The sequence below is a fragment of the Bactrocera oleae genome, chromosome 5, assembly GCF_042242935.1.
Source record: "Bactrocera oleae isolate idBacOlea1 chromosome 5, idBacOlea1, whole genome shotgun sequence".
Lineage (NCBI taxonomy): Eukaryota > Metazoa > Arthropoda > Insecta > Diptera > Tephritidae > Bactrocera > Bactrocera oleae.
In genome coordinates, this window is record NC_091539.1 from 74,073,608 (window position 1) to 74,086,058 (window position 12,451).

General features: G+C 37.2%; 2 protein-coding genes across 2 annotated transcripts; one reads left to right on the forward strand and one right to left on the reverse strand.

Annotated features, from left to right (window-relative positions):
• Positions 1 to 733: 733 nt before the first annotated feature.
• On the forward strand, positions 734 to 2,540 carry LOC106614620 (uncharacterized). Its single transcript, XM_014230440.3, has 4 exons — positions 734 to 1,315; positions 1,387 to 1,969; positions 2,031 to 2,132; positions 2,232 to 2,540. Exons 1-4 carry the CDS (start codon positions 1,269 to 1,271, stop codon positions 2,415 to 2,417), a joined length of 918 nt encoding a protein of 305 aa, XP_014085915.2. The 5' UTR covers positions 734 to 1,268; the 3' UTR covers positions 2,418 to 2,540.
• Positions 2,481 to 3,348, reverse strand: LOC106614668 (uncharacterized). The gene is made up of 4 exons (XM_014230526.3): positions 3,240 to 3,348; positions 2,999 to 3,184; positions 2,769 to 2,933; positions 2,481 to 2,701 (listed from the first exon to the last, which is right to left on the reverse strand). Exons 1-4 carry the CDS (start codon positions 3,306 to 3,308, stop codon positions 2,552 to 2,554), a joined length of 570 nt encoding a protein of 189 aa, XP_014086001.1. The 5' UTR covers positions 3,309 to 3,348; the 3' UTR covers positions 2,481 to 2,551.
• Between the last annotated feature and the right edge of the window lie 9,103 nt (positions 3,349 to 12,451).

Consider the following 12,451-nt stretch of genomic DNA (forward strand, 5'->3'; position numbering starts at 1 on the left):
GGTATTCTACCTTAGAGTTTTGAAGCGTTTGGTGCGCCGTATTCGACATGTTCGGCCCGCATATCGCGAAGATAGAAGTTGGCGTTTGTTGCACGATATTGCGCCGTCTCATCGATCGATGCTTGTGGCCGATTATTTGACCAAAAATCACATTTTAACAATCAATCCACTCCCCGTATTCACCTGATATGGCACCGTGCGACTTCTACTTTTTCGGAAAAATGCATTTGCCAATGAAAGGAAAGCGTTATGCAGACGTGGAGGCCATTCAAAAGGGCGGCCATACCGGGCAACGAGCTAAAACACTCGTTCGACTTGATTTAGGACCGTACAAAAAGCTGTATTAAAGCATAAGAAGACTTTTTTAAATAAAATTAATTGATTTTGCCGTTAAAACCATTTTTTCTTTCTTTTTTTTAAATTCCGTCTTACTTTGGAACGCACCTTATATTTCGGTTTTGTTTGACTGAAAGTCTATGTACATATGAACTGATTTATACACGAGAAAGCAAATTTAATACAGATGAGAGTACAAAGCACTACGTCGTATTTTACTTATTCTTCAAATACTTTGAAGTAGGAAGTGAAAAGATAGTTAATAAAATTAATATAATATTAGAAACATCCCTGAAGGCAAGGCCCCCGACCTTTTTACTTACGCCTTCATACAAACACAACTGCAGCTATCATCGGTGCACCATCGTTATTGCTTGTCGCAACTACTTGCGGTTGAACAAGTGGTTTCAAAGCTTAGCAAGCGTTTACACTTTACTCAAATCTTAGTGAAATCGGCTTGTTTTATGGCAATAAACAAGACAGTGGACAGACACACATGTGGAAATTGGCAATCGAATGACCAAATTGAAGTGTATGACCGCATGGTCACAACAACAATATATGGTTTATTCAACTATGCAAACACCCGAAGAGAAGTGGAGACGAAAATGGCAAGGTAAAAGGAACTCAAAGGCATCGTCTGATCAACTAAGGGTAAATCGAAGCTCAGATATATTATGATATAGCGATATAAGGAAAAAACTTCCAGCGTTGCCAGTGATGGGAACAATACCTTAGTTTCCACATACAACACTGTGTTTAATTTGGCCACAATACCTCGTCGCATAGCAACAAACATTTTTGTTTCCTATTTAACAGCACATAAACAGCGTTCCCAGAAAAACAATGAATCAACGAACGAGAATGCTTTAAGACATTTGTGCAACTCGATTTAAAGAAAAAAACGCATATTCAGGGATTTTCCCACATTAATGGGCGCTTCATTTTTTAAGCTTTGCGATTGCTGCCAAAGAAACAGGTACCCGAAGTTACTCGTGAAGCTATAATCCATTTTAACCGGCCTCTAACTAGAAATTTATTAATTTTCAGAAACACCGTCGGCACACTTCCTGAAAGGCACATAAAGCTTTTGTTAATTGGGCCAATGGCCAGCGGCAAGACTGAAGTTGGTCACGTATTGAGCCGGCAACACCGCCAAATTTATGAGCCCACAAATGGAGTGCAATATTTTAGAATGGAGTTTCCCGAGCGGCAAGTGTCCATCACCGAGGTGGGCGGAAGCACGGAAATGCAAAAAATATGGCATCACTATTTTTTAACAACTATGGGGATCATATATTGCTTTGATATGTCGGCCACATACGAAGAGTTGCGAAATTCCTTCGACTGTTTTCAACGTACTTTAATGCATCCCCACGTACGAGGGAAACCCTTTTTACTACTAGCCACAAAAGCTGATCTGGCCGATGAGGGAGTACAACTTTATGATATTGAGAACACCTTTCAATTGGAGGCACTTGCAAAATATTATCTCAGCAGCGCTCATGTGTGCTACATAGGTAAAAATATGGAATTAAACAGTATATGGGACGGAGTGGCATGGCTGGTTAAACACATTATAGACAATATGGACTCATTGCAAGCACGACTTAGAGCGGACGCGAATATGAAGGTAAATATTAATGGGAAAAATATGTTGAATAAAAGGAACTGTAATTCAGTTCATTCGATAGATATGGCAGGAACAACTCAATCGATTGATAACCGAAGGGCGAATCAAGCAAGGTCGGTATCGCCAATTTCAGTATCATCTAAAAAACACGGCGCGCAGGAAGGTAAGCAATTCATACATAAATATGAGTGGGTAGTAAAAAAAAATTATAAGTAAAATTTAAGATTTGAATTGGCTTAAAATGAGTGTCTTCTGTCCTCAGTTATGGTACCGTTCCTTCGCGCCTTTTCGAACTAAACGCATTCGACCACATACAGCTCCAGCGACAATAAACGCGGCTGCGTTCAGCCAACTATCGAAAATAGAAGAACTAGCAACGAAATCGCTTGAGAAAGACGAAACAAGTGATGTGCCAAATCTAAGAGATGAAGTAGTGACCGAAGTTTAATTAAAAGTGCGCGCGAATTAGGACCGATGTGTTTGGAATGCACCTTTTGCTAATAAACATTAATTTCCAAAGACCTCTATTAGCATAAATTTATTTAATAAATTTTATATACGAACATCTAAACTTAAAGACATTCAATCACTTTTGTAGACACTTGACTCAATTTCAAAGCACATAATGTCTTTTCCTTGGCCTATCATTACTTTTAACTTATACTCGCCCTCAGCACTGCGATCATATATATCATACGACAAACCGAACAGCGAGTCGAACGATATTGTGAGCTGTGGAAAATTAAATTAATAAAGAGTCAATGACAATATCCTATATAGGAACTCCACACAAACTTACACCAGGCTGCGGTGGACACGTGCGGTCTTCCTCCGGTACTACTTGAGTGAATATAAACCACAGTTCGTTTTTACTGTACAGCGACGGGCAAAAGTCCGGTCGGCGAATATTGTAGATAGTATCGACCCACTCTCCGCGTGACCTCTTATATATCTGCGCATCAAGCTATCCGATCCCATGGCAGGGCACATTAGAAATACAAAACTTATGAACTGTAACTTGAAATTTACCTGGATAGGAATAGCTTTCTCGAATTCATGAATCAACTTGACATCTCCAGTGACTTTTATAAGGTCGGCTTCCCGCTCAAAAGATAGACCAGAAATGTCGAAGAATTTATCTATGTATTTATCTGGAAAGTCTTCACATGGCGTAAACACGTCCTCGTTTTCTACGACGAAGTCATATTTAACTGCCTGCAAAGAATATCATATTGAAACCCTGCGAAGTGATGATTTATCATATATGAACCTGAACAACGACCACAAATACGGAGAGTGATGCGAAGTAAAATATATGCTCCAGTAAGTTGAGTAGCATTTTTAACTAGACTATAAATTTCCGACTACTTTTCCACTGCTTATATAGAAATTTCATTATGTGTGTGTACATGTAATCTACACTTTTATAACAACGGCTTAGTTTCCGAATACCTGAATTATCTTTGCATCTACAAGCATCATTGTAGCATTGAATGGTGAGCTCGTAGTTAGCTAATTAATTACTGTTATGTACTGCTGTCAATGGATAATGTAACAAGATGACATGATACTGAACGAACATTACTGAAATGTTAGCAAATCACGCTAAAATATTTAACGTAAAAGTAAGGATTGTTCAAGCGTGGTACTCTAAACATAAATGCACTTATTATATAATATTTGACCCAGGTAACTTGTAGCTTCTTTCATGTGAATCCAACCAGTGCCTAATTGGTTTAAACCTGCTCAAAACGGATAAGGTATCGTTTTTGTAATTCAACATAGTTGTTATCGAGGCAGTGTTAATAATAGTAATTGTCCAACCTTTCGATATCATTTCTTCAGTATTCCACTGGTCTGAGAACATCATCTTATTTTTGAGCTCTGGTGCTTCCATTTCTTCTTTTTTCATATTTGGCGGAAAATAGGACTTGCTTTCAGAATTATGATTCCTAGAAAAAACAGTCTTCGGAAAATCCACGTACCTTAATATACATAAAAATATTAAAACCATACCACGGCAGTTATTTTCAGTTGCACACGCCCAATAATAGGGCACCATTTTTACAATTATTGTACACGTATATTGTTCCCATTATTTAGGCTTGCAGAAGAAAAGCCATCTCTTGGAAAATCGCGGTAAAAGCATTTCGAAGAAAGGTTGCGGAAATGGCTTGTCTCTCCAAAGCTTTTCAAAAGCGAGCTTTACAAGCTCTTTGCCTTTAAAATACTAGCAAGGATAATAACACAACCCTTAAATTCCCAGGCTGTTATCTTCATCTACTAATACGGATGTAGTTGTGCACCCATTAATATAGTTTGGTTCACTTAGTGATAATTACTACCACAAGTCCAAAGATAGAGATATAGAGTTACACAACTATAGTGTATCAAAGTGCTCAAAATATAGAGAGAACTTGATCAGTATGTCCATCCACGTGCTAAAACCCATAAAAAGGCCGTTATTATCAAAAAAGTAAGGTTTAATGATAACTTTAATTTACGAGGGATGTATCTTAATCAAGTCATAAAGTAATCCTTTAACACACCATAATATAATTTGGTTATTGTTTTTTAATTGGATACGGGTGTTGTAGGCACATTCCTTATGGAGACATTTTATAATAAGTGTGTGCGTACATAACTATACATGCATACATTTACAAAAATGCGTTTGTGACACCGTTCCATCCATCCGTCAATATGCTCGTTCGTCGTCTATCACGCGATTCAGCAATACTACCCCGGCACCCAATTCCACATATCGTGAAAAATTATTGCGATCGCAGATGAAATCTGAAGATAATAACCGAACGACAATGTCAGCGCATCTAGTTATAACGGAAGGCAAAGAGGGCGATACCAAACGCGATTAAATCTTAATATCACACCCAAACACATTTCATCCCTCCTCCGCCTATAAAACAAAACAAAAAGGAATTATATGTGGTGATGATATAGGCGAAGACGCAAAACGTGCCACCGCGCATAATGCTGGTAGTGGTTTTACGTTATGCGACATACGCGGCACCAGAGGCTCACTGTTGATTGATGACATTTCGTGTAAGCTGAATGATTGATGCTTGAGCAATCATACACGCTTAGTGTCTACAACAAGCAAGTATACATAAAGCCTTTCTACAGAACAGGTTTCAGCAACAGGATCAATAAAACACGTTTTTGCGAAAGTAAGTCAAAATATGCAAGAAATATTGTTGATCAATTTTAACACGCTTCGACACTTCTGCTTATCAACAAAGCCCTACCCAGGGTTCCCTGTTTGCAGGTTACCACGATGAGCTAAATTTTATTAATTGTAGAAACATCATTGGCGCCACCATAAGTGTTTAATTACATATATTTCCATCTATCAGAAAGTCTAGCCGTTCTTACATACCTCAGTGGTATTGACTGTATTAGAAACTGGACCCACGAAGATAAATCGTACAAGATTTATTTCAAACCAACATTTATTTTAAAATAACAAATAAGCTCATCTCAAGAATCGCAATTAATAAGCAATTACTGAGCTTAAGTCCAAGCAACTGACTTAAGTAAGTCCATACCGACCAAAACCACATTTACCAACATCAGGGACTGAAGACGAACTGAAGCAAATAATCATAAATAAAAAATAGAGAAACCATTGGATAGTGAAAATCGATTTTTCTCAATTGTCTTAATTCGTTTTTTATGTTTGTATATTTGAAGAATTCTTCTACGCACCAATAATCGGTAAACATCGGTGAAATTGCGATTTGGCGTTGAAGGCCTAGACTTGATTGCAATTGACAGGCTTTGGCGGCATAGCAAAGAACTTACTTGAATGCACTTTCGCTATGTCAATTGAATTCAGTCCTTGGCAAAGCCGCAGCATCATCACCGAGCCGTGAATTCGAATAATTTGGAAAATAAATGGCACTTTATTTGCAGCACTGGCAGATTCTAAGAGCTCATCCCACATTTTCCGTTTTTGTCGAGATTTCTGCCATTCACACTCAACTATTGTGCCATTTCGGTTGCTATTTTCTTTTTTTTTTTTTGGAATCGTAAGTCTAATTTTCAGTTCTATTCCTCTTTCGACTTGTCGATGCCGCAGCCACTAGGCACCAATTACGCGCCGAAAAGAGATGGCGGCTTCCAATTTGATGCGCTGATGATACGCGGAAACTGAGGAAATAACATTGCGTTAAGATATGTTTGCTCTGTAGCTGGACTGCTGGATCTTAGAAGTGGAGGCGGTGTTAGGTGTTAGTGCGCTCACGAGGAAGAGCAAAATAGCAATTTTATTTGACGGTGCTTGCAGTGCCGAAAAAAAAGCGCATCCACTTTAGCAGCTGTTGAACTGTAAATCTAGACAGCGACCAACGACAAACTTTCAGTACCCTTCTGGTTATGGATCGTGACACAAAGTTAGCTTGTTAACCGGTTTGACTAAGACGCAGTACGCAACCATGCAGTGACGTTAAGCATCGCAGATTAACTAAACCAATGTCAATTCATGATAATTCGCAGATTGATTCCATCGTGGTAATGATTTAAAATAACGTAAAGCAGTTTAATGAAAGCAGGAAAATAACTTTTCACGATTTTAGCGCAAATGAAATGCCCCGACAAGCGATTTGTATTGCACAATAAGAGAGTAAGACATAGGTATGTACGCTTTACTCTGTCAACGTCAACTTCTCGTGTCAAATAAATTTAAATTGGCATTTTACAACGGTCACGGTACGAGAATACAAATTTCAGTGTTTATGCCAAATATTTGAATATCATTGAAATGATCATGGGAATCTACCAATCGTCTTATCAATCCAAGTATACATACTAGTGTTGTGTCTTGTAAGCTAATCTTCAGGGCTTTTTAACTGACTTATTCTGCTTTTCCTATTTCACCCATTTTGCTTTGTTTTTCGAGATTGAGTGCAATCTGCTGCTCACAGTTTTTTTCGTCGATATTAGATTTTCCTTTATAAAAAGTTACCTAAAAACACTACTAATGGTATACTTATATAATGGTTCCTTTTCTTAAGACGCACTTTTAGAGTTTGCTCGATTAGTTCAGTAGCATTGGGTTTTTCGTCTTAACTGTTGCTTGCATTGACACAAAGTCATCATGGCAGAGTGAGTCATTACACACTCCCAATCTACAACAACGCACAGGCTATTTTATTTAAACTTTTAACAGTTATTCCAAGAATAAAAACAGATGTAGGGTTCTATATCCATGAAAAATTGATAGATTTACAAGACAAATTGCATCATATATGGCGTTAGGACAACATATGGACCGATTTTTCAAATTCATATTCACTTTCATATTTCATTTCACAATTATCTTCCATATTAACCAATATATTCTGCCAACTGAATTCAATAGGCAAAACTCTTAGTTTAATATTTGAGAAAGCATTCCCATGTTTTCTTTAAATTTCCAGAGCTCTTAAAAAAGTATATACTATAGGTAGATATAGCTTTTCGTACTGGTACAACTCAGTCCTTCAAACAAACTGCGTTAGGTTAAAAACTAAATATTGGTTGCTTCTAAACAAGTTAAGGTGTAAATTTGGTGACTTTAATTCGTTACACATATATTTCTATTGATGCCAATACTATTCTCCCAAAAATTCCATAGATATAAAGACAGTTCGTGAGATTAGGAGAAGATAATGACACACCACACCTAACACCATTAAATAAAAATGTGACTGGAGTTTAAAGTTCAACCTCGCCGTATGCTTTGGATCCCCGGAATTTTTTATCAAATTTAACAATTTTTGAATCTTAAACAACTTTGCAAATAAAATTCACTGCTTGTCAAATTCGATGGCAAAATTGTACCAGAGCAGCAGCAATTCAATGGGGCGATGCCGACCCTTATCCGCAGAGGCATACGGCAAATTGGATTATGTCACACAAGTTTTGATAGAAACTTTGAACGCTTTAGAATTTCTGTACTCACATAACTAAAAGTATTCCATTTTTCATTTATTGTTATTGTCGGCACTACAAATGCCACTTGCCCCAAACTGTTTGTTCTACCGCATTGGCGACAACGCCGAAAGTGGGCATTTTCAACAAACTGTAGGCAAACTCAATTTTCACATGTGCATGCATGTGTATATCCCACTTCTCGCGTGCATAAAAAGTAGGCATGTCTGCCGTAAAAAATGACAAAAATAAAATAAATAAAATAATTCTCAGCAATAAAATCAAAAACAACGGCGAGTGTTGCCAGCTTAAGTGATCGCGCTCGAACGCGTGAAAATTCACAAATTCTGAATTCAAAGTGCGTCGCTCGCCAGCCATCGTCCGCTGCAGCGCTGCTTGCGATGTGAGTGATGGCGATGGGAGCAGTTGAACTCCTTCTTGCTGGCTTGGCCAGCTTTGCTAGTTATTGTTGGAGAGATTCGAAGGCAAAATTGAAAATTTGTCAACAATTTTCATAACAAAAAATCCCCACACGTTACCGAAATTACAGTGGACGAGAGCAATCCTGCACACACTCCAACAGTGTCACAAGGTGGACTATCTCAAACTCACTAGTCTTGTAACTAGGACTAACAAATGAAACAACGCTTTTCTTACAATAATACAAGTATTTTTCGGTCAATCTTTTATTGGCGTTGTGTGGGCGTGGCACTGGTCTGATTACGCCCATCTGCAATACCGACCTTTCTTGGGTGCCAAGGAACATATGTAGCAAGCTTCATCATGATATCTCAAGTTTTTCTCAAGTTAGAGCTTGCACAGTCAAACAGACTGGACTTGTGAAGCTAGTAAAAGCGTTATGAAAAGGAGTTCGATGTATGGGTGCTACATGAGTTAACGCAGAAAAACCTTATGGACCGAATTTCCATCAGTGAACCGCAAGAAAATCGATCTATTTCTGAAACGGCTAGTCGTGAACTTGGTTCATATATTTTTATGCATCCACCTTATAGTTTGTACCTGGCATTCACTGATTATTATATGTAAGAGGACTCATATCATCCTGCTTTGGAAATATTTGTCGAAATCTCAAGCATTGCACGGGATAATAATCATCAAACTTCGTGTTTCTGTACTCGGTTTAACTTTGCAAAAGCTAATTTAAAACAAGTAAGGAAGGGCTAAGTTCGGATGTAACCGAACATTTTATACTCTCGCAAAGTCAAATGGTATACTCGTTTGAGATTTCTTTGTGGATTGACTGATATTTTCGGTAGAAGGTCAACTATAGGCACTGGGGTCCACATATTTTGTACTTAGGGGTTTGAACAGTTTTGGTTCGATTTAGACAATTTTTGGCCGCAAGGTGGCATACTTTAATTGCATTATTCGCACAAAGTTTTACCCCGATATAATCATTGTTACCTGATTTGACATTTTCGCACTATGACATAGAAACATGAAAAGAACGTTATGCACCGAACTTGGTTGAAATCGGTTGAGCAGATCTCAAGATATGGGTTTTCACCTAAAAGTGGGCTGTGCCACGCCCACTGACTAATTTTTAACGCGGTTCCTATAAAGCCAATTTATACCATCTCAGAGATAAAAGTTAATGTCTCTGGCGTGTTTAGTGCTTGATTTATCGGGCTTTTAGTAGTTTTTAACAGTACCGTTATATGGGGAGTGGGCGGAGTTGCCACCCGATTTCAACTATTTTCACACCGTCAATAGAATTGCTAAAAACATTTGCTTCCAGTGAATTTTGTTATTATAGCATTAGCGGTTTAGGAGATATGCACATTAAACCTATTAGAGGCGGGACCACGCCCACTTTTTAAAAAAAAATTTTAACTGCAGATGCCCCTCCCTAATGTGATCCTGTGTACCAAATAACAGTCTTGTATCTTATTGCGGAGCTTAGTTATGGCAAGTTATTTGTTTTTGATTAATGGCGTTTTGTGGGCGTGGCAGTGGTCCGATTACGCCCATCTGCAATACCAACCGTCTCACGGTACCATGAAACATGTCTACCAAGTTTCATAAAGATATCTCAATTTTTACTCAAGTTAGAGCTTGCACGGACGGACGGACAGACGGACAGACGGACGGACAGACGGACGGACGGACAGACAGTCACCCGGATTTCAACTCGTCTCTTCATCCTGATCATTTATATATATATAACCCTATATCTAACTCGATTAGTTTTAGGTGATACAAACAACCGTTAGGTGAACAAAACTATTATACTCTGTAGCAACAGGTTGCGAGAGTATAAAAATTAAATACAGAACTTTCTACAATAACATGGCCTAATTATAATGGTGACATTGAATTGAGTGTCTCTCATTTTAACAACATTATTATGAAATTATTTGAAAAGTATGTTCCAATAGTAATTGTTAATAAAAGCAAAAGTATAAGTCCGTGGATTTCGAAAGAGTTATATAAATTGAAAAACAGAAAAACTCGAGCCTTTAAACATTTTAAAAAAACCGGTTCACTTGTCGACTATTCTAAATATTCTCTATTGCGTCGACAATATTTTGACCTAAACAAAAAATTTTATAATAATTACTTAAATAAAGTAAAAAAAAAAAATATTGTAAGTAATCCAAAATCGTTTTATGATTTCGTCAACTCCAAACGCAGGATTTCCAAATTTCCGTCCGCAATGAAATACAAATCTATCATTTCAAGTGACAATGATATTATATCCAATATGTTTGCAGAATTTTTCAAGTCAAACTACTGCAATAATTCTTCCAAAACTTTTTCTTATCAACAAGTGCTGTGTTCAAATACTTTAATTAACGCTCCAATTATTTCTGAAGAAGACGTCCTTTTTAATTTAAATAAGTTAAAACCATCTTTTAGTTATGGCCCAGACATGATACCCTCATGCTTCCTAAAAATAGTGCCAAATATATTTACTTGCCTTCGACAAGGATATTTAATTCCTCTCTTAAACACGGTATATTTCCTTCAATATGGAAACAGTCATTTATAATCCCTTTCCATAAAAGTAGATTTAGATCCAACATTGAAAACTATAGAGGTATCGCAAAACTATAAGTTACACCTAAACTTTTTGAAGCTATCATCACTGACCATATAACCTTTTCGATTTCTCCGTTAATTTCCTCATCTCAGCATGGATTTCGTAAAGGGAACTCGACTATAACAAACTTACTTGAATTTGTAAACCATGTATCATTGGGTTTTAGGGAACATAAGCATACGGATGTTATATACACAGACTTTAGCAAAGCTTTCGATAAAGTAAATATCTCGATTCTCATACATAAACTTGATATGCTGAGCTTTCAGCCAAGATTTCTTCAATGGGTATCTTCCTATCTTTATAATAGAACACAACGAGTGATATTTGAGGATACACCTTCAGATACAATTAATGTTTCTTCTGGTGTTCCGCAAGGTAGTCATCTTGGCCCGATTCTGTTCTTGTTGTTTATTAACGATATCTCTCAAGATTTTATTATACGCTGACGATGTAAAGCTTTTTAAATCATACACTTTAACTGAGGAAAGGTGTCTGTTGCAAACAGACTTAAACAATTTGGTTGCATGGTGTGATAGAAATGATTTGCCATTGAATCTCAATAAATGTAAGACGATGTGCTTTTCCCGTAGATCTGTGCACCCCTCTTCTTATGTAATAAAACACCATATTCTAGAGCAAGTATTAAACTATGTTGATTTGGGAGTTAATATGGACCCTAAGCTTAATTTCAGTCTTCATATTGATACCATGGTCTTGAAAGCAAAAGCTGTCCTCAGTTTTGTTAAACGTTTGTCTAAAGAATTTAGAGATCCGTATATTACTAAAACACTTTATACAACTTTGGTTAGACTGTGGTATGGAACCCTAGCTACCAAATCCATTCTGACAAGTTAGAGTCGGTTCAAAAACAATTTTTACTTTTCGCCTTAGCGCATTTCCAATGGGATGCTAGGGTAAGTCTACCTCCATACACTAGTCGTTTAAAACTTATTAATCTACCTACACTTTCTAGTCGTAGGGAAATGCTTGGCATAACATTCCTAGTGAAACTTTTGAATGGAACTGTTTGCAGTTCTTTTCTCCTGTCTGAAATTAAATTTAATATCCCGGTTCGCCTTTCGAGGCAGTTTAGACCTTTACTGCTAAAATCCTGTAGATCAAATTTTGAACTAAACGAGCTATTCCGCCGTATATGTCATGATTTTAATTCTCATTCCAGCACATTTGACTTATCTGACTCACTTTTCAAAATTAAAAAGACTTTATTGTTTTCTCTTAATAAATGAAAATGTAACAATTTATTATATTGTAACTTTAGATCTTAGCTGTTGAAATTTTTGTTTCTGTAGCTGAGCAGTTTTAGATCTCAACACTTAAAAAACTCTCTTGCCTTTTCTGACTCGGCTAATTCTGCACGTATGCGGATTGCGCCCCTCGCGTCGGTTGGGCGGGAGGAGGGTAATCGTTGGGTTATTATTATGTATGTTTATGTCTATGGCGAATACTTTTGCATATTTGCATAT